The 23595-nt window shown below is 47.2% G+C and overlaps 8 protein-coding genes across 8 annotated transcripts; 3 read left to right on the top strand and 5 right to left on the bottom strand.

The window, feature by feature from the left end:
• Positions 1–429: 429 nt before the first annotated feature.
• On the top strand, positions 430–2547 carry F4807DRAFT_213238 (uncharacterized protein). The gene is made up of 4 exons (XM_047993954.1): positions 430–596; positions 705–845; positions 904–1131; positions 1234–2547. Exons 2-4 carry the CDS (start codon positions 825–827, stop codon positions 2185–2187), a joined length of 1203 nt encoding a protein of 400 aa, XP_047851600.1. The 5' UTR covers positions 430–596; positions 705–824; the 3' UTR covers positions 2188–2547.
• Positions 2548–5165: 2618 nt separating this feature from the next.
• F4807DRAFT_463142 (uncharacterized protein) lies at positions 5166–5828 on the bottom strand (the record flags this gene model as incomplete). Its single annotated transcript, XM_048001931.1, has 1 exon — positions 5166–5828. The coding sequence occupies one exon, from the start codon at positions 5826–5828 to the stop codon at positions 5166–5168; it is 663 nt and encodes a 220-aa protein (XP_047851599.1).
• Positions 5829–7387: 1559 nt separating this feature from the next.
• On the bottom strand, positions 7388–12305 carry F4807DRAFT_437016 (ABC transporter). The gene is made up of 9 exons (XM_047999007.1): positions 9885–12305; positions 9507–9836; positions 9345–9456; positions 9221–9292; positions 9056–9171; positions 8570–8995; positions 8326–8518; positions 8156–8236; positions 7388–8085 (listed from the first exon to the last, which is right to left on the bottom strand). Exons 1-9 carry the CDS (start codon positions 12250–12252, stop codon positions 7485–7487), a joined length of 4299 nt encoding a protein of 1432 aa, XP_047851598.1. The 5' UTR covers positions 12253–12305; the 3' UTR covers positions 7388–7484.
• Positions 12306–12594: 289 nt separating this feature from the next.
• Positions 12595–13888, bottom strand: F4807DRAFT_213148 (uncharacterized protein). The gene is made up of 2 exons (XM_047993953.1): positions 13284–13888; positions 12595–13217 (listed from the first exon to the last, which is right to left on the bottom strand). The coding sequence occupies exons 1-2, from the start codon at positions 13675–13677 to the stop codon at positions 12817–12819; spliced, it is 795 nt and encodes a 264-aa protein (XP_047851597.1). The 5' UTR covers positions 13678–13888; the 3' UTR covers positions 12595–12816.
• Positions 13889–15868: 1980 nt separating this feature from the next.
• On the bottom strand, positions 15869–16812 carry F4807DRAFT_463139 (uncharacterized protein; the record flags this gene model as incomplete). The annotated part of the gene is made up of 4 exons (XM_048001930.1): positions 15869–15937; positions 15997–16350; positions 16400–16491; positions 16545–16812. The coding sequence occupies 4 exons, from the start codon at positions 16810–16812 to the stop codon at positions 15869–15871; spliced, it is 783 nt and encodes a 260-aa protein (XP_047851596.1).
• Positions 16813–17418: 606 nt separating this feature from the next.
• On the top strand, positions 17419–18953 carry F4807DRAFT_436993 (uncharacterized protein). Its single transcript, XM_047999006.1, has 6 exons — positions 17419–17441; positions 17493–17922; positions 17971–18212; positions 18283–18352; positions 18404–18622; positions 18685–18953. Exons 2-6 carry the CDS (start codon positions 17634–17636, stop codon positions 18723–18725), a joined length of 861 nt encoding a protein of 286 aa, XP_047851595.1. The 5' UTR covers positions 17419–17441; positions 17493–17633; the 3' UTR covers positions 18726–18953.
• A 779-nt stretch (positions 18954–19732) lies between these two features.
• Positions 19733–20792, bottom strand: F4807DRAFT_436992 (uncharacterized protein). The gene is made up of 5 exons (XM_047999005.1): positions 20431–20792; positions 20219–20374; positions 20046–20162; positions 19930–19986; positions 19733–19873 (listed from the first exon to the last, which is right to left on the bottom strand). The coding sequence occupies exons 1-5, from the start codon at positions 20586–20588 to the stop codon at positions 19828–19830; spliced, it is 534 nt and encodes a 177-aa protein (XP_047851594.1). The 5' UTR covers positions 20589–20792; the 3' UTR covers positions 19733–19827.
• A 409-nt stretch (positions 20793–21201) lies between these two features.
• F4807DRAFT_436990 (heterokaryon incompatibility protein-domain-containing protein) lies at positions 21202–23278 on the top strand. Its single transcript, XM_047999004.1, has 2 exons — positions 21202–22514; positions 22566–23278. Exons 1-2 carry the CDS (start codon positions 21353–21355, stop codon positions 23150–23152), a joined length of 1749 nt encoding a protein of 582 aa, XP_047851593.1. The 5' UTR covers positions 21202–21352; the 3' UTR covers positions 23153–23278.
• Positions 23279–23595: the final 317 nt, after the last annotated feature.

Below are 23595 nucleotides of genomic sequence, written 5' to 3'. Positions count from 1 at the left end.
GTCGAATTTCATGAATTGAAAACATCTAATTGCGTTGAATACATATACTAATTGTATCCCGATTGGAATAGCGTTAGGATGAACGAAATACGTGCTATCAAAATTGCATTATATCGTACAGCTATCCCATGTATTACCTAATCAATACTCCTGGCCGGCCATAACAGGTGTAAATTACGCAGGTAGGCGCTGCAAGGGATACACATCTGCTTATGTAAGGGATCCATTAGTCAATAGCCACTCGCCCCTTTCTTGATTTCTTCCGTCGGGGATTTATTAAGAGTTGAATCATGACCCTTATTATGAGAATAATCATGTAGCCCCTGAATCTAGGTCTGACGTTTCCAACCTGTAACTTAGTCAAGCACGAGTAATAAGCTGCCCGCTCTTCAATTGCATTTTTGCTTTGAGAACACACCCCACCCTTAATTAACTCCGTGATCTGAGATGTCTTTGGTTTTGCGTGACTTTGAGGCGTACATAAAAGGTTATTGAACTCCGTTCTCAGCTTGTTGCATACCGACCCTCGCCAATAAAATTGAGCCTGTATAGTGACTAAATATAGGCTTGGCCATCTCTACCAATCTTGGCTAACAGTGGGTTACCTCCATATATTCGCTTTCGCTTACGTGCTGACGCCCCAACTGTGGCTTCTCTCGTTACGTCCTAGTGCTGATACGGTAGTTAACCTTGGCCTTGCTTAGTAAAACGCCGATCCTTCCTGCCCGGATACCTAATGCGATGCTTCCAGGAGCTCCGGACTCAACTTCTGGATTTCTTCTCTTCACCGATTTTTATGGTAATTTCCGAGACGCAGGTTCAAAATGGCGTTTAAAAGTGCTATCGTAAGTTAAAAAGACTGTAGTGTCTATTAAGTCCCGGGTAGTAGCTAATTTAGCGTAGTTCGTAATAGCGCTGGCCGCTCTGGTGCCATTTCTGTATGACAGCTACATGAGATTGTCGACCATCTCCAACAATGCGCCTGGAAAGCTCACGCATATCAATAATCTCAAATCCGAGATCAAGTTTAAAGACACGGTTCGTAGCTGCGAAGATGCGCTGCTTATCGAATCTAGGGGTCTGGCAATTTTCTCGTGCGACCCTGGACGAGAGTCGTATAACACGGTGATGGTAAGCTCGATTTCAACTTTCGTCGTCCAATTATACTTCTGGATGATATCCGATGCATCCCAATGATCGCGCGTCTTACGCACACATTCTCACCGGAGACAGGGCATCTTCCTCCCAGGACCCGTGCCCAGCGCCGATATATTCGCCTACGACTACACCGACGCCAACGCGCCGGAGTCAGCGTCGCTGAAGCGTTTCGAGATCCAGGGCTACGAGCCCGGCGCGGACTTCCACACGTTGGGCATCGCCTTCGACGAGGAGACGTCCACGCTATTCGTCGCCAACCACCGCAAGGATGGGCCGAGTGTGGAGCTGTTCACCCTGGACCTGGCAGCCTTTACCGCTAAGCACTTCCGAACCATCCGGCACCCACTTCTCCACGGCCCTAACGCTATCGCGCTAATCAGCGGCCGCGAATTGCTCGTCACGAACGACCACTACTTCCTCGCCGAGGAGTATCCCACCTTGGCTGTGCTGGAGACGTATCTCGGACTTCCGCTTGGCACCGTCGTTCACGTCGACATATCCGCTCTCCTGGAAGATCCCGCGGGCGACGTCAAGGCCACCGTCGTCGCCCACGTGCCCTTCGCAAACGGCATCGAGTTTCTGAACGCGACTACTCTCGCCGTAGCTTCGACTACCAAGCCAGCAGTGTATTTCTACGAATTCAAAAAGGCGGAGACGGCATCTGCTCCGACGCTTACCTTCAAGTCGTTAGTCAGGATACCCTATTTCATCGACAACGTGCAGGTCTCTCAGGACGGAGCCCTATACGTGGCTGGCCACCCCCACCCTCCTTCGCTAGATAAATATGCTTCTACTCGGCACAAGTGCAATTCGCCCGACCTCGCTTCCGCCGACGAGGCGGTGCGGGAGGAATGTAAGACCACGCGAGCTTTCTCCTGGGTTTCTAGGTGGACTGAGGAGAAGGGTCTCGAGGACCTCTACATCGGCGCTGATTACCCGAGTAGCTGTACGGCAGCCTTCGATTCTAAGAGGGGGGTCGGTGTCGTGGCTGGTCTCTATGCTAAGGGGGTTATGGTCTGGAGGGAGTAAGGAATATAGTGCTTCTTAGCTAGGTGTTGGCTTGTGGACCCGATAAGGCTGAGGTAGTGATAAGGCTGGGGCAGTTTGCCTACTTACGCAGATATGTACTCATTTGAAGCGATATAGAACCCGGGAAATTTGGGCGGAAAATCTATAGAAAGGTGGCTTATTTAGGAGATATTCTGGTTCACTTAAACTTGGCATTTGGGGAATAGAGGGGGGATTTATTGGTGATGTGTCTGGGTCGAGCAACCTCAAGGGCTGCTGTCTCCGCAGATCAGTGTGTATTTAGCAATTAGCGACGATCATGTGGACCGCCATTCCTATCCCCAGAATCGAAAATCCATCCCAAACTAGCGCGTCCGGCACGAAGAGAGAACGATCCAACGCATCGTTCGAAAAAATCCAGCTTCCCTCAAACCTTCATTGAAACCTTTCCCGTCTTTGTCCTTGTGCTGCCGTTATCGAGAAGGATCGGTGCTTGAAGAGGTCGGCCTATGCCTAGTTACCGCCGGGACGATATGCCTTGGTGAAGTTTTCCTTGTCGACGGGGTCGTCGATGCTGTTGAGGATAGTGTCCATAACCTCGGCAGGAAGATAGGGGATATTGCGTGACTGTGGCTTAGGAGCCGTGGTTTGTGTATCCGTAGCCGCTGAGTGAGTTTGTGCAGTGGCGGTTCGCTGTTCGGATGCTGTACGGGCGTTAGTGAGGCGAAATGAGATGAAGGTTAATTGGGTGGGTAAACGTACCGGAAGACGCGGTTAATCCCGATGATTGTCCAGCGTCCTGGGATGTAGAGTCCTGTGCGGTTTGCGCGGATGGCGACGTCATGGTTTCGGTCGAGGACAAGATTGATGTTTACTCTGTACGATCTTGCGTTAATGATGAATTGAGGGTAGGGGTGGATTTCATGCCACACAGACATACGGGAAAGTTTGATAAGTAGACGGACGAGTGAGCTCTGCTAAGAAAACAAAGAATGGAAGGTGGTTGTGTGAGAATATGCTTGCTGCAGAAGTGATTGTAGACGTACAGGTGCGATAAAGATCGAGGTGCGTGATTTGCCGACTTGCATAGGTACCTAGTCAACCGCTCCTTGGGCTATTACCTAGGTGACAAGGTTAAGTTTCACATGGAAGGTGCCTATCAAACGGCGGAATGGTTGACATGAGAATTTGCTTTAGGGGACATCGTAGGTACATATCATGCTGATTTGCTACTTTGGTTGCCTAGGATGATTCACCAGATACCAGCCTTATAGGGGGTAAAGCACTCCGGTTTGGCTTCTCTGTAGGTACCCCTATTTACCTGCTAGGCTAAGAAAACATCTAATTAGGTACATAACCTTCACGAGGACAAATAACAGCAGATTCCTCCTTAAGTTGTGCCCCTACTTTTTCCACGATATAGTACATTATCTACGAGGACCCTTGTACAAGATACATTGTCATCATCACAACATACCACGAAGAATATTGGTAATAGGTGTGGAATTATTTCCTCTCAAGAGACATTCAATTTTGTGGCAGACATTACAAATATGGATATTGTGGTGCCCAGCTCATTATGACTGTAGCTACGTTACGCTGGAATCAACATAGCATCTACTACAGTGGAGATTATACCTACACATTATAGTGAATAATAGGTAGGTAAGTGAATACCGTCTTTATTCGGTTTATGATAATTACTGACAAATAAGTGATTTTTATCCTTACCACCGACGACCTTGACTCCAAGTCCCAGCCTAATCCTCCGTTACCATTATTGTGATGGTCTCTAGAGTACCTACCTACCTAGGTACGTATGCTGTCTTTCATTGCTACAACTGAGTACACGCCAACATGTAGAGACAGAGAAGCCACTCAAATATTTTCCCAAAGAGAGACTATTCCAGTCTTCGAATGCCTCCTACCGTTCCAAACAATCCATCTCAAGCGTCCTAGAATAAGCTCCCCTTAGACGAAATTCTCAACAACGATAACAACCAAAACCACCATGACTTCAAAAAAAGATAAAGGATACGAGGCCGACGTTTCTGGTAATTCGGACGCCAGTGCCGATACCCCTAGACGAGACGCTGCTCTGGACAAGTTAGTCCAATGCAAAGTCTGCGGGAAGTGGACGAGCCACTCTCATCACAGGCATACCGTGGCCGAGCTTGAAAGGCTTATGTGTCGTAAATGCGGCAAGTGTCATAATGCAACTGCTACATGCCTTACACTCCGAGAAGGAGGATAACGCCTGGGTTTTCGAAGTGGTCCCGCAAAGAACGATAGGCAAATGGAATAGGGCTCCGAGATAAAACCGATGTTTGTGGATTTCACTTTCTAAGGGATTTTTGTGTGGCATACGCGGTTCTTCAGGGGCAGTAGCTGGGGGTAAACGGTATCAGGGAAAGGGGGGTTCATCATTGGAGGTCAGTGGTATAGGCTAGAATAGGTAGGTAGTACAATACGATAGGATGGGAATAACGTGGCACCGCGCTTCAATTATGGCTAATCTCTTATGATTAACGAGGGGTTTATGAACGGTTTACTGCTTATGACACTTTCGGTTCTCATATTTGTAAATGTAGGATTGATTCAGCATTATATTAGAGGTCCTTTGTTCGTATACTATCTGAAGATGAAGAAACGAGTGAAGCAGTCCAGCAGGTCGTTGCAACACAGCATTCTCAGAGTCTTGGTTGTCTTCGAAATAGTACAGTGTGAACACATAGTCCTTCGACCTGAAGAGGAAGAGAAATAAAAAAAGAAAAGAAAACGATCTGGCTGTTTCAAGAGGACTTTGAATGAATCCACCAAAGCTTCTGAGGTTGTTGATCCAAAGTTGGTCCGCATTATGGATCAGTATTTGTCGTAAAGAAGCTTGTACACTGGCTTTTGATACGTTGAGCTTTTCGGTATAGTGGATTCATCCCGCATCTCGCGCCTCAAGCAGGATCAAAAGGAGGCTTTCCCTGTGCATGTAGAGTCGTTGTAATCTACATGAAAACACAATGTCGAGGAATGGTCTTAGGAACGTCATCATCCCCGTCCGTATTCACGCAAATACGTTTCGCGTCCGAACTCTCGCCATCATCGTGCTCTCGCTTCAAAGATAGAACGACCATGTCATAGCCATCTACTACCGCGGTACCCTGTTCTACGCCGCCATTGTCTTCCTCAATAGCATTAGGAGTGACAGGCTGAAGGATGGGCTCCCAATTATCGACTGCAGCAGCAGCCGCCATCACTACTTGTTCAGAGCGATAAGCGGCATAAACCGCATTAACAAGCTTCTGAATCAGTTCCTTGAGAATGGTAGTAATGATGGGAGAAGCTTGGCCTGGAGCCTGAGCCTGTTCGATCATTCTATGCACGCGTAGCTGAGAAGCAGGGCTTAGCATCTTGTTAATGATGCTAATGATTTGCGGCGCGTGATCTTTGTTTTCGAAGACACCTCGCGACACAACATTATCCTGAATAATTCCTACCAAGTTCTCGCAGATGACGGTGTTGGGAGCCGGATCGGGTACAACCAAATCGTGCGTACCCTGGAAAGACACCGGTATCTTCCTTGACTGGAGGATATCGCGAATGATTGCGACGACATAATGGGGGTCCTTGCGGTGCTTGAATCTTCTGCTTAAACCAGTTTCCCACATGATGAATCGATCGACCTCCTAGGCCAATGATGTGATTGGAAAACCCAATGTCATGTTCTCAGACTTAAAACGCTCTCTAGCGCAGGTGAGCATCTTAATGATGGGGTATGTATAGTTCACGTGGGTTAATCCCCAGTAGTGGGTGACTGCGTTAATGAAACGCATCTTGGACATGTGGGAGTTGTCACTCCATTGTTCTTTGAATAGTAGTGCTGAAACCATTAGGTTTAGCATGTTATGGTAAATGGTGGCATCACCGGTGGCCACGCCTTGAAGCGGTGTCATGAGCGCAGTACTGATACCAACTTCTATTCTCTCGTTTTCGAATACGAACCCGTCAAGAGCGAGGGTCAAACCCTCGGCTCCGTTCGGAACGGTCGCCATGCCGCAAGTGAATATAATGGACACGGCAAGAAAAGATGGGGATGGCAATAGCCGCGATCGAATTTAGCTGAACGTAGTGCAAAATTCTATCGAAATCAAATAAGCAATGTACCATGATGACATTTCGATGGTGGAGGAGAGGTAAATACACCTACCGTTTAAAAAGAGGGCGGATACGGGCAGTCGCCCTCGCGGCCCGAATAATTAAAACCAGTATCGATCGTCAAAATTAATGATGGCGAGTGTGTGTGGCTTTCCCAATGTTGTACTGGATGGAAGATATTCGAAATTGATGAATGTGCGAGATAGATTTGATTGGATTGAAAAGCGACCCTAGGGAGACTGAGGTTGAGAGTGGTGCAGAATCTGAAAAAGTTTGGATAGCTGGGGAAAAAACTGCGCAGGACCAAGTACTTCGGCGCGGGTGCGGCTCACGATAATGCCAAGGCGGCCAGTGGTGGGGCCACCCCGGTTCAAGCCCGGGTGTCCCACACCGTGTGCACATGACTCATCATTAGCTGGATAAAACATATAAGACGTTTTAAAAATCAGTTTGTCATCGCGGCTCCCATCCTATAAGATTGCCTTGATGGTGTAGCTGCGCCTCCTCTTCACACGAAGGGTGGGTTCGAGTCCAGGTGCTCGCAGAAGTAGTAGCCCAGACACAAAGGCTGATGTTCAAATGCTACGAAGAGTCCACGTACTAATGGCTGAATAATCAGTAGTCCTACTTCGACTTTTTGCAATTCTTTTTCACCTTAACTCATTAAATAAACATTAAAAGGGGAATTGAATCTTCCACACGAGACATCTCGCCTGATGAACATGGTGTACATGCGGGAAGAACCCTTTCTCCATCGTTTTCTAAGACTGGCTATTAGGAGGTTATAAAGTTTCACATACGTCTGTCTCATTAGTGTCCTACCAGATATCAAGCAATTAGTCCTCCATGACATTAGATCTTAAAACACTCACCAAGTTATTTCCTCGGAGTGGGGGCAAGATATTGGATATAAAGCGCCGAGCACGAGCATAAATGTCTAAGTAATAGTGCAAATATTCTTGAAAATATTTAATCATGATAAAATAAATTAAAGGTGCAAAACCCCCGGAATGGCCTGATAATCACACGTCAAGAATAATCAAGGTTTATATGGATATGCGTATGTCTATATATCTCTATCGCTGCCTACAAAGATCACCGCTTAATCTCTATCGCTGCCTACAAAGATCACCGCTTATACTTTTACATAGACGACAGCTACGCAAAATCTATCGGCCACCGAAATCGTTCGCAGCGAGTAGAGCAGCGAACCTGCCTCCCGCCTTCGCCAACTCAATTGGATTCCCCATCTCGACGACCCTCCCCTCGTCCATGACAACAACCGCGTCCATCCCCATGACGCCGTCGAGCCGATGACTCACCATAAGCACCGTGCAGTCGAAAAACTCTTCTCCGAGGATCTTCTGGATCGCCGCGTCCGTCGCCGGGTCGACGTGGCTCGTCGGCTCATCTAGCAGCAGCACCTTGCCCTCCCGAAGCAGCGCGCGCCCCAGGGCGAAAAGCTGCTGCTGGCCTCTGGAAAGCGAGGAATTCGTGATTTCGGCGTCGAGTCCACCGCGCGCTTGCAATATCGACCATAAGCCCACGCGCTCGAGGGCGTTGATTATATTGGCGTCGGAATGCGTGGACAGGGGATTTATGTTGAAGCGTATTGTGCCGACGAGGATAAGCGGGTCTTGAGGAATAGTTACGAGGCGGGCACGGATGGTTTCGCGTGGAATGGTGGCTAGGTCAAAGCCGTCTATCGTGATTGTTCCGGAATCGAGCTCGAGAAGACGGAGGAGGGTGCCGACTAGAGATGACTTGCCGCTGCGGATGATGTTAGCTTGGTGTCGGTGATGACTAATCAATGACTAATCAGAAATAGGGGTAAACTTGCCTGCCGGTTCGGCCACATATGCTAACTTTTTGGCCTGGCTTGATTGATAGGCTAACGTCGCGAAGAGCGGTTGAGATAGGACTGCAAGAAGTTAGTAACAAGAAAATTGACATACGATTATCTTTTTTCGTTTTCTTTATTGCTTTGCACAAAAAAGGGGGATAGCTTACTTATGAGACGCGGTCACATTTCTCAACTCAATCGCCCCCCTTTCAGGCCAGTTCGATGGCGGCTCTTGATCTTCGCCTTCCTTCCCTTCAGGTAGAACCTCCATCTCGAAATTCCGAACACGTGCGATAGAACCTAACGATGTTTCGAGCTGTGTCCAGCCTGTAACGAGGGAGGCGAGATGGGAATTGAAACCTGAGAGAGTTAGTAGTTATCCTACGATGATGTGGAAATGACTTTACCTACTCAATACGTTGTTCATGGATACACCTAGCAAACCCGGGCTGGTGCTGCTCCTTAAACCTAGTGCTAAGCCTACCACTAATACTGCCTCGGCTGCAACAATGAGATCTAACACTAGGTTTAACCACTGTTGGATACAATATAATAGGTAATACGGCCTCTGCGACAGATCCAGAAGTCTGTTGTTGGTCTTCTGCTGCGCTTTCTCCCAACCAAAAGCGCGAATTGTCTCCAGCCCTGTTAGCGTTTCGAGGAAATTACTGTACAAGGGACTCTTAGCCTCAAGATCTAGGAGCCGTAGCTGACGGGAGGTACGAAGATAGAAGTGTTGAATGATTCCGATAGCGACGAAGAGGAGGGGGATGGTGGCTGCCATGTAAGAAGAGCCCGTAGCAACAAGAGCTACGCTAGCTAAAACGGAGAAGAAATCTACATTATACAGTTAGAAGGGATATCGAACAAGCATGGAATGGGGATGATGGATCATACTAGAGACCGTGATGAGCATGCCGATTGCAAGCTGGCTTTCGATGAGGGTCATATCCTGGCTAAATCGATTGAGTATTGTACCGCTATCCGTGGAGGAGAAAAATGATTGCGGGGCCCTAATTCGTTAGTTCTCATTCAATACCTAGTCGGTAGAGAGCGTCTTACCGCATAACCGTCTTCAGAAGTGTATAATGCAGCTTTCGAGCAGTGGAAGGGGATATTAGGATTAGTATGGCCCTATAAATATACCTGTTAGCTTAATAAGTATTCGAGAGTTACAATTACGTACCAAACATAACCGCCATTACCAATTGAAGTGAGGATGGCGAGAACTAGGTAGACGCTGATATACAGTCCCAGCTGACCACCTCCAGCATCAGACCACCATTTGAGCCAAATTTCTAGTCTGTTAGTATACACGATGTAATGTGAGGCCAGCAATAGTACTTACGACTAAAGGTGGAGCAAAACACATTCAATATCACGAAAAATACGAAGACAAAGAGCTTCCACTTCCCAATTGAGGCGAAGTAATATTTGTAGATCGTGAAGTCGCCCGTGGATCGTTTCAAGTCGTTCAACTCGTCAACCCTAGAGACCTCTTCTGCCTTCTCTTCTATGTCCGATTCAGTCGAAGCCTCGGGTTCATCTAAGTTGTCTTGCTTTCGCTCCTGTCCTGATTCTATGAGACCTTCCGCTAAGGCGCAATCATATGTTCCATCGAATCGGAGACCACTCTGACCAAGGATCAATACTTGATCGATATAGTTGAGGTATTCGGCTATTAGGAATCAGTATCTTCACCGTCTTATAGTGGAGAGACACGTACTTGAACCAGCCAGCACGACTGTCGCCCCTAGTTTTCTTAGTAAACCGTCTTTTCCTAAGAGCCTCTTGCCGACCTCCGACTTGGTTTTAGCGTCGAGGGCGCTCGCCACCCCATCCAAAATAACTATTCGACATCTACTGTATATCGCTCTGGCTAGTGCGACACGGGCTTTCTGTCCTCCGCTCAACACTGTGCCACCGCTGCCGATTTCCGTCTGGTCGGCTGCGGGTAGTAATTTGAGATCCTCGTCAAGTGCACATGCGCGTAAGACTGTTTGATACCACGTATCATCGAAGAGAACGTTTTCGCTAGGCATGGATATGGCATCTCTGATAGTAGAGTTTGGTAGCCAAGGGGTTTGAGAGCAGAAGGCCACCCGTGAAGTGCTAATGGTAATGGATCCATGCTCAGGCGGGGCTTCACCGAGGAGCGATGCGAGAAGTGTGCTTTTACCAACACCGACAGGACCAAGAATCATTGTGAACGAACCCTTCTTTATCCCAAAACTGATGCTTTCAAGGATGACATCAGAATCTGGAGTCGGGCGTAAGGTAACATTCTCCACTCTTAGCGCGATATCATCATCGTGTGAAATCAGAGGTTGATCGCTGTATGTGGATTTGTCGTCTTTGGGTTCGTGGATTAGTCGATAATCCTCTCGCGGGGGAGCAGTAAGGAATTTTTGAATCCGATCATAAGATCCCAAGCTTGCTGACATATTGGGGATTGCACTGAGAAGCTTCGCAACCGGGTCAGTGAGAAGAGTAATGATAGCCAGACTTGTGAAAGCCTTAGTTGTGCTTATCGAATCCGACCCCTGGACAACAGCTTGAACGGTGTATGCAGCGAAGGTCAATGCCGGTGCTATCGCGTCTGGGAAATTTTGCACCACGTTCTTGTATACCACGCTCCATCGAAACCCAGCCATTCGGTGCGTTTCATCGACTCGGTGTTCTTGAAGTTTCTTTGTCAGTACGTCGCTTAGACCCATCATTTTGACTGCCTTGATCTCGGATAGAACGCCAGCGGTTATAAAGATTCTCTTCTGTACCGCGTCCACCCACACCTTCTGTCGTCCTCCTATATGTTTAGAGATATGTTTTGCCCCAAAACTTGAAATCATCACAACGATAATAGGTACAACGCAGACCCATCCTAGTTGGAGCGCAAGGAGTGTGACTCCGACTGCTACTTCGATCACTCGTGCCCAAACCTCATTCAAGCTCTCAAGTGAAAAGACCACGAGGTCTACGTCCGTGCTCATGAGTGTCACTGCTGCTGTCTCATCGTGTATCCTAGACTGAATATGCAATACTCGCTCGTATATCAGCGCGTCTGTTGCGCCGCGGAACATTGTTAAGAAGCGGTTCAGATTGTGGTTGTAATGTAGTGTGAGAAACGCAAGGCCGAAGTATACAAGCGCTACGGCCCCGATGAGGCCGTAGCCTTGCTGGCGCGAAGTTTCGCTATCAGGCCCACTCAGTAGTTCCAGCATGCGCGAGATGAGAAAAGGCTGGGAGAAAGTGAAGGCGATGAGAAAAAGACGCGGTATGGCTGTGAGCATGAGAGGAATCCAGAATGCGCGGATGACGGCTAAAGGGTATTCAAGGCGTCGCTCCGGAATTTTTCGAGAAGCCCATGATTTGCTGATCGCTTCAAATAGAACTTTTGAGGTGAGTGGCTCGTCAATGTCGTAAAGATCTTCGACCGCAAGTACAGCGCTGAAGCCGCTGCGAAAGACCGAATTCACCCACCAAAGAAAACTGCGATTGATGATGCCGCTTGTCGACTCAGGCGGTAAATCTTTCAAGGTCCATTTCAAGCGATTTTTCTTGGTTTGCGCTTCAAGTACCAAGAGCACTACTTTAGTTGCCAGGCTCGTAGAGAACAAACTTGCTATTTCAGTGTTCGATCCTTTCAGCCATAACGTTCTGGCCTGCGGAAGATCCAGTAATACCGAGAAGAAAAGGTAGGCGCTCAGCACGCTTGATGGTCGTACAGAGCGCGAATCTTCAAGCCATGAAAGTGTTAACACCAAGAACGCGACAACCAAATTGATGGAGGCCGCAGCAATAGAAACGCCCGTTTTCAAATCGCCATCGGAATGCCAGAGTGCGGCCAATAAAGCCTGGACCCCGAGCAAAATAGCAGCAACGATCAATTTTGCTAGTCGAATTAAGCCTCCGGAAGCGACAGGCTCCTTCTTCGACAGGTATCCGAGTCGGGCTAAAAATGCGAACGAGCATATTCCAGCCAAAGGGATAGTCAGAATAGACTGTTCAAATAGGAGGGTGAAGTCGAAGCCACCGCGACAAGCGATGCCCACGGCCGGACCGAAGAGGGCATCTTCTTGCGCTGTACAATTCATTCTAGTATCATCAATTACGAATGACTTTATTTTTCCATTGCTTTTGTGTTAATGGAAAAGTAAGACATGCGAAGAGTAAGGGCAGGATTTAAATTGCAGTGTTGATCTTTAGTAATCATCACATCTTACGTACATGTCCACATTTACGAGGAGATGCATAAATCGGGTCCAAAATACCTCTTAAGTTCATATGAATGCACAAAGGGACCAACGCACGTCTCAGAAAAATAGCTAATCTGAATGAGTAAATACTTTTTCTCATTATGGAAAATCTTTGCGATAAAAGTTCCCTTGGCATCCACTATTGCGGCGGTAACTTAGGTAGTCTAGAGAGCTGAGAGAGGGAGGTATAAATAATTGCATTCGGGTTACCCCTTTTCGGTTATCCGGCTTAGACTAGCTACCTAAATAGGGGTAACAGGCTTCATAACCCCACCGCTTACAGCTGAATTCATCCAACTACGTACCAACATTGTAGATCGATAAACTAAACATACTCTATCACAATGTCCCAATCTCTAAGGTAAGCCCAACCAAGCCCATCCACACTTCATCAATGTGGATTTAGTACCACCCGCACTTGTTGAATCCCGCGGTGACCTCAATTGTTTGACACCCACCGGGCCAGGAGTCGCACTCCCAAGTACCAATCAATTCAGGGTCGAGATTATGTAGGAACACGCCATCGCAATGCATCGTGTGCCCAAACATCGCTATGTCGTTATCCATGGGCATCCTCTTCTCGAATGCCTCATGGAACTTGCGCCATGAGTACATGCAGTGGAAGAAATGCCACGCTTTGTCGGCGTGGAGAGTGACGTAGTCACCTCGCTCCCAGGCTGCGCGCGACACCGGCTGGGAGTTCGCTGTGTCGTTGGTGGGGTAGAGCTTCCAGTCCATTCGGGTGAGGAAGTCGTCTACTAGCTCGGCGTGGTAGCACTCCGGTCGTTGCCATGCCCATGACACTTTACCAGCAAGTCAGCACATCTTTCAAACGAGACATTCTCGAGAAATGACTTAGGACAACATACTCGAGTCGAATACGCATCCGAGACGCCTCGCCTCCGCAATAGTGGTCCCACAGTGGCCGAACTCCTCACCAGTTAACTTGGCAGAGTCAGCCTGGGCTGGTTGGGGATGGATCGCCGTCAGAGCGCGAAGACTGACGATCTCGTCTCGAGCCTGTGCGAGAAGCTTATTCGAAGTAATTATATTCCCAGAGGTTATTCCCACTAGGACAACAGAAACAGTAGCTAGGAAGGCAAAAGAAGCATAAGTGAGGAAGACGCCTCTGTTTCGCCTCCAGCTAGGCTTGGAGTAAACAACGCCCTCGACGACGTCAGAGCTGCTGTCATCGTTCAACAGTCTGTCGAACTGCTCCTTCTCTTTGTCGCCCATCTTCGGTGCTGTCTTCACGCTTGACATTTTTGGGGAAGATCAAGTAAATTAGAACAGAAGAATCAGTAGTGTAGAGTCTGTTTAATGGAGGAGAACAAGCTTCGGGGGAGGGCGGCTAAAGAAACATTGAGCGTTGAGGATGCGTTCGGGCATTATTACCTTGTCACGCAAGCCTCGAGATCATCGATTCCTTCAATGGGCCAAACGCTCCCAGCCCTCCCTAATGGCTGCCACATCGAGATGCCCGGCCTTTCTTTGATTCCACCATCACAACCAAGGCTATGATATGCGGTTATAAATCTATTTGCAGCATGACTGCATTAACACCGTGGATATTCGGTGTAGTGTTCACACGAATCGAGAAATATATTTAGCAAAGCGGATGAAAATGCCCGAGTTCGTCTGATGGGATTTTTGTGGAGTAAAATCAACAGTTACACCTCATCTACCTACGGAAGATCGTGGCAAATGGCGCCGACAAGATACGGACCTTCCGAATTCTCTAAGAGCGTCATCAACAAGGTAAAAAGCAACATTGAGACCCTGTATGCAGAAGGAGTCGGGTCGAAACATGAACCACAGATCATCGAAATCCTATGAGACATAGATCGCCGTGGGTATATCCAGTCCTCGGAAATCTGGTAGTCTGGTAGTATTGTGCGAAATATGCACATAAATAAGCATTGACAAGGGCTGTTTCACCGTCGCGATTCGCGAATGGTAGGCCGCGATTAACAGCCACTGGAAGGACCCATCATGGCGTCTATGGTTACACAGGCAGTAAGAAAGAGGCGCAAAAGTGTCGTCGAAAGAGGCTCGAACTTGTGGGGCCCTGCGGGTTCTGCAGGGTCTATTTGACGGCTCGGCAGTTGATTGACGGCTCGGCAGTTGACTAGGCCTGTGTGGCGTAGCAAACGTCAGCACTAATTAGTAACCGCTACCTGTCTATGGCGAACACTGGCTCCAGGCGAACGCCTTCGCAAATTCGATCAATCGCAGCATGGTGCCTCGATGATCAACAGTTTAGTGTATAGGCTATTTGATCCTGATTGCTTTCCGAAGTCTCACATATGGATACTTGTATGATTACTAATTATAGTGTAATGGTTTCTTTATTAGATCAAACCAAATAGCGCTAGGACTTCTACTACACTAGAACTTAGCACGCGGCTCTTCGCGTTAGGTGACGGACGGGCGGGAATACGGCAAGGATCTTCGGATCTTCGGGTCCCCATATGCTGCGCCGTCCCTGACACATCCTCGCCTTCACGCGTTGCCGGGTACCATGGGTCCAATATAAGCTTCTTTACTGCATACTGCGGATCGTAAGCTAGATCGACAAATCACATCACTGTACCCCATATTAAACTTGAGGATTCCAAGACATTTATGCATGATATTCCGGATATGTACATAGTACGCTTGTCTGCCTATTTGTCTTACTCAATTTGATGATTGAAAACACTTAGGAACACCTCTGCGCCGCAATATACTTCGGATTCGCTATCGAAGGATCTTGCACTAGCAGAAATAGACCACTACAATTGGATCGGTAGACGCGCTAATCTATGTACTAAATAGCTAAGAAAATCGGTCCCGACTATATTGGGGTGGCCGACCAGCCGACAAGGTTCCCCACGAACGGTAGAAGGATTAATCCCGGTCCACTTGACAACGAAAGTTCTACAGGAACTCTTCCGGAAGCTTTCCTCGGATTGCAATCTCGCCTTTAGACCCGTTAGCTCCGAATAGCGTCTGCCAATGCCGCGATCCAAGAAAGAAGCTGCCTTCTCGCATCAGAGCAAGCAAAAATCGCATTATGACATTATGACCACTCGCCGCCTCATCTATCAGCATTACGAGAATATTGTATCGCATATTTGCATACCAGAACGGGCCATGGATAGGTCGTGGTGCTCATAGTGGTCTCGGTAGAAAGTATCATCCTAGGCCATTCACAGGGGGTAAGGCAAAAGCCCCTGAAGTTTTCTACCTGGCAGTCTGAACTGATTTTGACAGTCATTGAGAAGACTAAGAAATTGAAAAGCCCATGTTTTGATGACAATTTTGAGAAGTTTTAGCTACGATCCTATGAAAAACAACCTATCGTCATATCAGGAACTCAAGTTTATGATAGAGAATGTCTTGAGTTTCCATTCTTACTCGCTAGCTAATTGTAAGACAGATCTATAAGGAAAAGCCCATAATTTCAACACCATCAAGCAGCGATATCATGTATACGCGATCCGTTAAAGTGATACACGTCCATGTATTCCTTCAAAGCGGACTGATTTTCTGGTTAGTCCCTAACACACATGACTAGCTCAGGGGGGAATTCGGACTCACCTTGCTCGTGCAGACATGAGGTACACCTCTACCATCAACCTGGAAGCGCCTTCCATCATCCTCGGTTCGAGGCCATTCGAGCGACATATCAGCTGAACATTCAATACTCTGTCTGAAGTAATCGAAGCAGTGGCCCGTGTGAGCGGTATCTATCATCACTTCGGCTTCATGGTAAAGACTCTCGTCCCGATCTAAGACTCCCCTGACCAACCGCCAGTAATTCTGGCGAATGACACCTAGGCAGTGCATCTGGTGGAACATTGCGACCGAGTAGATTTCACCCCACTTGCTCTGGAGTCCCGGTTCAAGGTCATATGAAGCGCTATCCTTGACGAATACGAATCCACGACCGCCCTATATCTATATTAGCTGCAGTAATTCGTAGCGGCTATCTTCAGCTTACCGGTAGGAGATCATCCCAGGCTTTGTTATTCTCATCGTTAGGTTCTTCAACGTATGTCGAGTCCCATTCGAAATATCTAACCTCCTTAGGGACTTCCAATATTGTCAGGCATTACACTTTTTAGATGTGGATGTTCGCTACTTACAATCGGGTATGGGAGTTTTGATCAAGGGTTCCTGAGCCTTGATATAGACCTTTCTGGTCGCAACCGCACTGAAGACTGCAGTTGCTGCCGCGCATGACAAGCAGAGAGCGACCACCTTCCACAATGACCTTTTGGGCGTTTTCTGCCCAATAGGACCGTGAAGCATTTCTTCATCACCGCTGCCTCGCGGCTCCTTGTCATGATACGGGTTGGCAACGGGAGTGTATCCCTGCGTAGGAGTTTTGAATAAGCCAAAGGTAGAATGCATTGTGGGAAACTTCATGGTGTATTGAAAAGGTATGCTCGAGTTGTCGAACCTGAAAGCACAGAAAAAGATAGTCGAAGTATGTCCACAAGTTAACTGAGACAAATAGAAATATCTGGGAGAAAAGAAAAGGACATTGATCTAAAGGCCTTGGAGATATCTCTTATGACGAGGACGGATAGTTGCATATCGTTCTTGTCAAGAAAATGCTTCAATCCCGAATCCTACAGATCGCATATTCAATCGGACCATTTCCTCATCCACGACGTCAACTATTGCATGTTCCTGTGTTTGTTTTCATGCATGTGGGAGGCGAGCGGAGGGTGGACGATCTCAGATCTCCACCGGAAGGATTATGGTAAGCCAAAGTCCCCAATATTACGCTCTCTCCACATTACGGAAGATCCACTGCATACCAATAAGGCAATGAGGAATAGGCAGAATAATGCGAATTAAAATCACGATTGGCTAGCAACAACCATATGCGTGTTCCTGGCGTAACCCCATTAACATGGCTGGGAATTGTTCTATCAGCTTACGATCTTCGAAAGGATACACCGAAAAGCATTCCGTATGCCCGCTTCTCACTTACAACACGAATGATGTAGTCGGATTCCTATAGGAATACCTAGGTATCGGCTCTTCCGAGACTTTCGAATTACCTAAGTAATTTTTCTTTCTAGTGAATTTCTTCGAAGGTTGTTTGAGGCCTGTCTTGTGAGAACTAAGACTCTGCGTTATTCTTTCGCTTCCAACTTTTCATACATTCATGATTCTCTCCAGGCCTCTTTCCCTAGGTTCCTAGCCGACTGATTCCACTAAGCATGATCAATATGTCTTCTTCTCCGACAATGGGTCACTTCTCCGACTCTCAGGGTTTACTTGGGGCGGACAAAGACATGTCCTCAGGGAGAAACAGTGAAGACATAGAATCGTACATCCAACCTCCAAAGAGAAGATCACTAGGGGATCATTGTGGCCCATGGATTATACATCTCTTCCTCGCCTGCGTCTATACAGGAATTTTCTTTGCTATTTGGGATCAAACTAAGCCCGCGCCTGATACATGTGCGGCTAAGGCCAAATACAGCGATCCTAGTTCTCAAGCATACAGTAACTATACCATTCCTCTTCAAAGACTCATTGCTAACAATTTCCAAGCGCCAGCATGGAAAGCCTTAAAATGGGAGACAAAGATGCTTGATAACCAACTTGAAAACTCTAACCCCTATAAGGGGCTACCCAGGCCAGAGTTTGAGAGAGCCTGGGATGAATTGCTTGAGCCAGCAGCCATCAAGGTTGATAAAGATACTCTGGAGAGTATAAACCACACTTCAGTCCCTCTACTTGACGGCTCTGGCTACATGGCAGCGTTGGATGTTTTTCACCAGCTTCATTGCCTTGTAAGTTTCCCTGAGCCCCTTAATATAGAAATCAAAATGAAAACTTACTGATTTTGTTCTACATCTATAGAGATGGGTACGCAAGTATCTTCATCCGGAGCACTACAATATCAAAGAGAAGAACTTCGGCCAGCACATCGGTGAGTTTTCACGGAAATTTAAATCGGCACTAACAGCTAATCATGATATAGATCACTGTCTGGAGAATTTACGACAGTATGTGATGTGTAATGCTGATTTATCAATTAACACCTTCGAGTGGATTCCAAACTTCCGCCGCCCTTGGCCAAATTTCCAAGTTACCCATGAGTGCGCAAATTGGGACTCAATCAAGCAATGGGCTTGGGCAAATAGTTTTGATGGCTACGATGACAACCTAATCAAACATCCAGACTTTCACCCCGAACTACGTAAGTTGCTATCGATTTTACGGTTTCCTGGAATATTATAAGAACTGACAGTTTTACTTTAGCTGACCCTTTTGATTACGACGCGGGTGGTAATGATGTATAGGAGTTACGGCAGTGATCTAGTAGATATGGAATCAGGAGTTAGCAAGATTACGATGTAGAATTATCCTACTCGTAAAATGAAAAAAACATCACAATAATTGAATTTTGACACAATTCCCGAACTCTTAGGATAACATTGTGAGGGCACGCAAGTTAGCACTATGACATATCAAACATAACCGACCGCGAATTCATCGTACGTTCGGTCTCTAGCACCTCTCATAGCTCCTTTAGGAGGTACATTAAGATTACCCTATTTAGTAATTCTCAAAGAAAGAGTTTCTCGTGATATTACGCAATATCATAATGAAACTGCAAGATATCGCCTTGGAGTATAGTGCTTACCTACGTAGAAGCACGATCAGCATGGCAGTAGCCGATCTCACAGCTGAGCCTCTTTGATCTAACCAACAAGTCCCTCACGATCGGCACTGCACGCGGATCTCCCAGGAAGAGAGAGGCAAATATTAGCGTAATAATATGCGGGTCTTACCTACTAGGTGAGTTTCTAAATATGAGCCATGATTGCACCATGGTACGTGGTCTTACTTGCATCGTAGCCATTGGACCCTGCAGAGTGTGCGCTCGGAACCTGAGACATACCTACCTACCTAGCTAGGTAATACGTATGGGGTAAAGGAACTGTGATGCTTACCGGTCATAAACTTCATGATCAATGTAGGTAGACCGCTTGTTTATTCGGAAAGTCTTTGCATATCATCGTTGTCGTCGTAGGTGACGTGTAAGCTACACAGTGTTTAGCTTGATCAAAGGTATTGCGGTAACAACTTTGAGAACGCCAGCGTCTGTAGGATCGAACCCGAGTGATCCTATCCAAACATAGTGCACTAGGGGTTTTAGACGGGGTTGGGTTGTTACACAACATCTCATTGAGTAATGGAAACAATGAAGCCTTCGGAGATATCGCGAACGGGTTCAGAATCTGATATAAAACTGAGGCATCTTCTCGACATTGGAGACCTACTCATCATCATCACACAACAACATCTTCAGACATCAATCAATCTTCTATATCTTCCACCTCTTCTATATCTTCCAATCCAAAAACTGAACTATCAAGCACCACATTCAAAATGCGTGCCTCAGTCCTCATCGCCCTTCTGCCAGCTTTGGCACTTGCGGCACCACGTAAGACATTCTAATCTCAAGAGTATAAATACAAAACATACTAACGATTCACTAAGCATATGCACGGGAAACCGCCCCAGCCTACCCACGAGACATCGAGAAGGGAGGCGGTCGTATGTCAATTCCTAAAGCCTTTTCTCGGACCATAAGTTACTAACACTTGTTGCTTTAGACCAAGCCTATAAGAGAGAGGAGCACGCCATAGGAGGCCACCAGGCTGGTAAGAGAGAAGAAGAGAAGGGCGGCGGCCACCAAGCCTATAAACGGGAGGAAGAGAAGGGAGGCGGCCGTACGTAAACTCCTGGAACCTTTTTTTAAGCTAATGATCACTAACTTTTATTACAGACCAAGCTTATAAGAGAGAGCAAGAGAAAGGCGGCGGCCACCAAGCCTACAAGAGGGAAGAAGAGAAGGGTGGTGGTCACCAGGCGTATAAAAGAGAGGAGGAGAAGGGGGGAGGCCACCAGGCTTACAAGAGAGAAGAAGAGAAGGGAGGCGGTCGTACGTAAACTCCAGAAATCTTTTCCGAGACCAAAGATTACTGACTTTTATTATAGACCAAGCATACAAGAGGGAGGAAGAGAAAGGTGGCGGTCACCAGGCCTATAAGAGAGAAGAAGAGAAAGGAGGTGGCCACCAAGCCTATAAGCGAGAGGACCAGAAGGGTGGTGGTCACCAAGCCTACAAGAGGGAAGAAGAGAAGGGAGGCGGCCATCAAGCTTATAAAAGGGAAGAGGAGAAGGGTGGAGGTCACCAAGCCTATAAGCGCGAGCAAGAGAAGGGTGGCGGCCACCAGGCTTACAGGCGAGAGGAACACGCTGCAGGAGGACACCAGGCCGGTAAAAGAGAGGAAGAGAAGGGAGGTGGCCACCAAGCTTACAAGAGAGAAGAGGAGAAGGGTGGTGGTCACCAAGCCTACTAAACTACTAGATGGATTGCTTCCAGGTGGGCAGGTATGGATCATGTATCCTAAAATCTAGAAAACTCTCTTATGTAACGCGGTGGTTTGGGATGGCTCTTGCGAGTCTACCAAGTCGCGCATCGGGGACAAGGGGAAAGGGGTAAGGTGGGAAAGGGGGGAAACGATACTGGACGATATGAGCTTGATGGAAATTTCTGTATTCATATCTGAGCCTTAAGTACCTGGTTCGCGGTACTTCACGAGGAATTTAGGATTGGCCTGAGTTAAGTCGGGTTTGGAAAATGGACACTCTTTTAAATCATATCTTTTTCTGCAAAATCGTTATTCCTGATCCAATATATGTTATGCCTCTCAGCTGGAGCTATGTCGTAGAACTACCACAACCCCCTATTTTACAAGAAGTCCCACTAAATGTCTTACGTGATAAACTTAGCCAATCATAGCGAGGCACTTTTATGGCCCCCCCACCATATCAATGAGCAGCATTCAATTAAGAGACTGCTGTTAGCTACGACGTTCTCTTATTTTATCTATCGTATCTCAATTTCAATGACGAAATGAGGCTCTTGAACACTACTACCTTAGAGTTAGAGTCTTTCTTAGACCGCAGACCGAACTATGCCATTCTATCTCATACGTGGGGCGATGAGGAGATCCTCTTTGAAGATGTGCAGAACGATCCAAGCCGTTGGTATGTAAAAAAGGGCGCGGCGAAGGTACGCGGCAGCTGTTCTCGCGCGTCAAAAGACGGACACCGGTATATCTGGATCGATACATGTTGCATTGACAAAACCAGCAGTGCCGAGCTGTCCGAATCTATCAACTCTATGTTCAATTGGTACGCTGGCGCAGATGTCTGTTATGCATTTCTCGCAGATGCGGTCAAAGGACGCGGAATTTCCAAGTGCAAGTGGTTCGCTCGTGGGTGGACATTGCAGGAATTAATCGCGCCGAAAGACGTTCGATTCTATGACGGAGACTGGCAATATCTTGGCGATCGCCTATCCCTGATCGAAGAACTGGTAGCGATCACCCGCATAGATCGACCAATATTGGCCAGGAATCCGCCTAAAACGTCCTCGTCGGAGCCTCCAGGTTTACGAACGGGTGTATCGATGGTGTTCGACTCATCTCTTGAGTCTATGCTCGAGACATACACGATCTCTCGGCGTATGTCGTGGGCAGCTGGGCGTCAGACTCAGCGCGAAGAAGATAGAGCTTATTCCTTAATGGGATTATTTGGCGTCAATATGCCGCTTCTTTATGGAGAAGGGCCTAAAGCTTTCAGAAGACTCCAAGAAGAGATAGTTAAGGAATCGAATGACCAATCGATCCTCGCCTATCGCCAACATCATCTGACCTCTGACATCGCCAGACTGTTTTCTAGCGACCCTGACTTATTCCTTTCTAATATTGAACAAGACAGTCACGTTGAAAAGTCTCAGATTTACTTTTCCGATGGTGGCTTAAGTGTAGAATTAACACTCTGCCCCTGTGTGATCAGAAACTCGCTCGGAAGCAAGCCGTCTATACTTGGCATTCTAGATTGCGTGGTTGACTCCGATTATCTCTCTAGGCCTGCGTTCCTACTTCAGCAAGCATATCAAGAGGACGAATCTAGGTACTGGAGAATGTGGCCAACCGCGCTTTATCTTCTCGGCCCCGACCATGGCGGCAGAGCTATACCAGAGACGCTAACAAATATTGGCTTTAAAGACGGTAAGCCCATTGAAATCCAAGCGCAAAGTATATTTCTCACTCTACATGTAGTCTCCTTCGACATAAGTAAGGCCCAGACCAAGAGAATAACGCTCATCGAAACTAGCCGAGAACATGACTATAAGATGCTGAATGCTCGGACGTTACCGCTTCGTTTGAACGAAATCCGGCAACCACTCCATCGATATTTTGTGCGAGACCTTGCTTATCCGGACCAACTAGGTTCCTTCATTCTTCCTAGAAGGTCTACATCGCTCAGCAATCGACCTGATCCAGCGTTGGGTGTGATGTCTTTTCATGAAAAGGGGGTGAATCGCTTCATGTTGGTCTGGGGTTCGGATAGTGATGAAGAGACTGGAATCGAGAAGCCTTGGTGTAAGGTTTGGCCTTTGAAGGACATACTAGAATACGACAACGCTGCCGATCGAGACGAGGTGGAGTTGACGCATGAGATTATTGGTCTATTTCAACAACACAAAGCCAAGCGCATACGGCAATTGTTGGATTCTAAAGATTCTAAGCAGGACACTAGCTATGCAGTTGTGGACTTGGAGCACAAAGTTGATATTCAAGCGACCATAAGTCTTGTCTCGTTTCTTGGACGGCATATATTTGATTTGCAGGTAACCATCAGCTAGAAATACACACTAATCTCCTAGTTTAGAAAGGGCTCACCAGGGATGGTGTTAAGGATTCTATATTTACCTAGGGCTTTCGATTACCAACGGCGAGTACACACCAGAAAGGGGGGGGGGGGGGGGAGGGGTGGTGGAATGGTGGGGATTGAGGACCGAACCAGTGCGAACGAAGCTTATATTACCACATGGCACGGTGTGGATTTTATTTCGTTGCAGAGCAAGAAACTCAATGACAACCTCTCTCATTAGAAAAGGTGAAAGTACGAAAAGTCGAGAATTCAGAATACCATTAACTCGGAAGATACGGATGGGCAGGTGCAGGATTAGATAAGGTGAAGGTTACAGCTGGATCGCGTTCCTACATGATGCTCCATTTTCAATCTTCGCTAACCGCAGGTACCACTAGGTACCACACCGCCTGTGGATTGGGTGTCTAGTACTTT

Source organism: Annulohypoxylon truncatum (genome assembly GCF_022578515.1).
Source record: "Annulohypoxylon truncatum strain CBS 140777 unplaced genomic scaffold F4807scaffold_30, whole genome shotgun sequence".
NCBI lineage: Eukaryota > Fungi > Ascomycota > Sordariomycetes > Xylariales > Hypoxylaceae > Annulohypoxylon > Annulohypoxylon truncatum.
The sequence above is the reverse complement of the archived record's forward strand: the minus strand, read 5'-3'. Positions and strand labels throughout refer to the sequence as shown.

What these genes read in the sequence shown, in the direction of transcription:
- F4807DRAFT_213238 (XM_047993954.1), top strand. Translation starts at nt 825, where the DNA reads ATGGCGTTTAAAAGTGCTATC. An exon ending in TGGCGTTTAAAAGTGCTATC is followed by an intron (nt 846 to 903) that starts GTAAGTTAAAAA and finishes AATTTAGCGTAG; the next exon opens with TTCGTAATAGCGCTGGCCGC. An exon ending in AGTCGTATAACACGGTGATG is followed by an intron (nt 1,132 to 1,233) that starts GTAAGCTCGATT and finishes CACCGGAGACAG; the next exon opens with GGCATCTTCCTCCCAGGACC.
- F4807DRAFT_437016 (XM_047999007.1), bottom strand. Translation starts at nt 12,252, where the DNA reads ATGAATTGTACAGCGCAAGAAGATGCCCTCTTCGGTCCGGCCGTGGGC. An exon ending in CATGCTCATCACGGTCTCTA is followed by an intron (nt 8,996 to 9,055) that starts GTATGATCCATC and finishes TGTATAATGTAG; the next exon opens with ATTTCTTCTCCGTTTTAGCT. An exon ending in ATATGTGGCCGAACCGGCAG is followed by an intron (nt 8,086 to 8,155) that starts GCAAGTTTACCC and finishes CATCATCCGCAG; the next exon opens with CGGCAAGTCATCTCTAGTCG.
- F4807DRAFT_213148 (XM_047993953.1), bottom strand. Translation starts at nt 13,677, where the DNA reads ATGTCAAGCGTGAAGACAGCACCGAAGATGGGCGACAAAGAGAAGGAG. An exon ending in CGGATGCGTATTCGACTCGA is followed by an intron (nt 13,218 to 13,283) that starts GTATGTTGTCCT and finishes TTGCTGGTAAAG; the next exon opens with TGTCATGGGCATGGCAACGA.
- F4807DRAFT_436993 (XM_047999006.1), top strand. Translation starts at nt 17,634, where the DNA reads ATGATCAATATGTCTTCTTCTCCGACAATGGGTCACTTCTCCGACTCT. An exon ending in TCCTAGTTCTCAAGCATACA is followed by an intron (nt 17,923 to 17,970) that starts GTAACTATACCA and finishes ACAATTTCCAAG; the next exon opens with CGCCAGCATGGAAAGCCTTA. An exon ending in TTCACCAGCTTCATTGCCTT is followed by an intron (nt 18,213 to 18,282) that starts GTAAGTTTCCCT and finishes CTACATCTATAG; the next exon opens with AGATGGGTACGCAAGTATCT.
- F4807DRAFT_436992 (XM_047999005.1), bottom strand. Translation starts at nt 20,588, where the DNA reads ATGGCCGCCTCCCTTCTCTTCTTCCCTCTTGTAGGCTTGGTGACCACC. An exon ending in CTCCCTCTTGTATGCTTGGT is followed by an intron (nt 20,375 to 20,430) that starts CTATAATAAAAG and finishes GAGTTTACGTAC; the next exon opens with GACCGCCTCCCTTCTCTTCT. An exon ending in GGCGGTTTCCCGTGCATATG is followed by an intron (nt 19,874 to 19,929) that starts CTTAGTGAATCG and finishes AGAATGTCTTAC; the next exon opens with GTGGTGCCGCAAGTGCCAAA.
- F4807DRAFT_436990 (XM_047999004.1), top strand. Translation starts at nt 21,353, where the DNA reads ATGAGGCTCTTGAACACTACTACCTTAGAGTTAGAGTCTTTCTTAGAC. An exon ending in AAATATTGGCTTTAAAGACG is followed by an intron (nt 22,515 to 22,565) that starts GTAAGCCCATTG and finishes CTCTACATGTAG; the next exon opens with TCTCCTTCGACATAAGTAAG.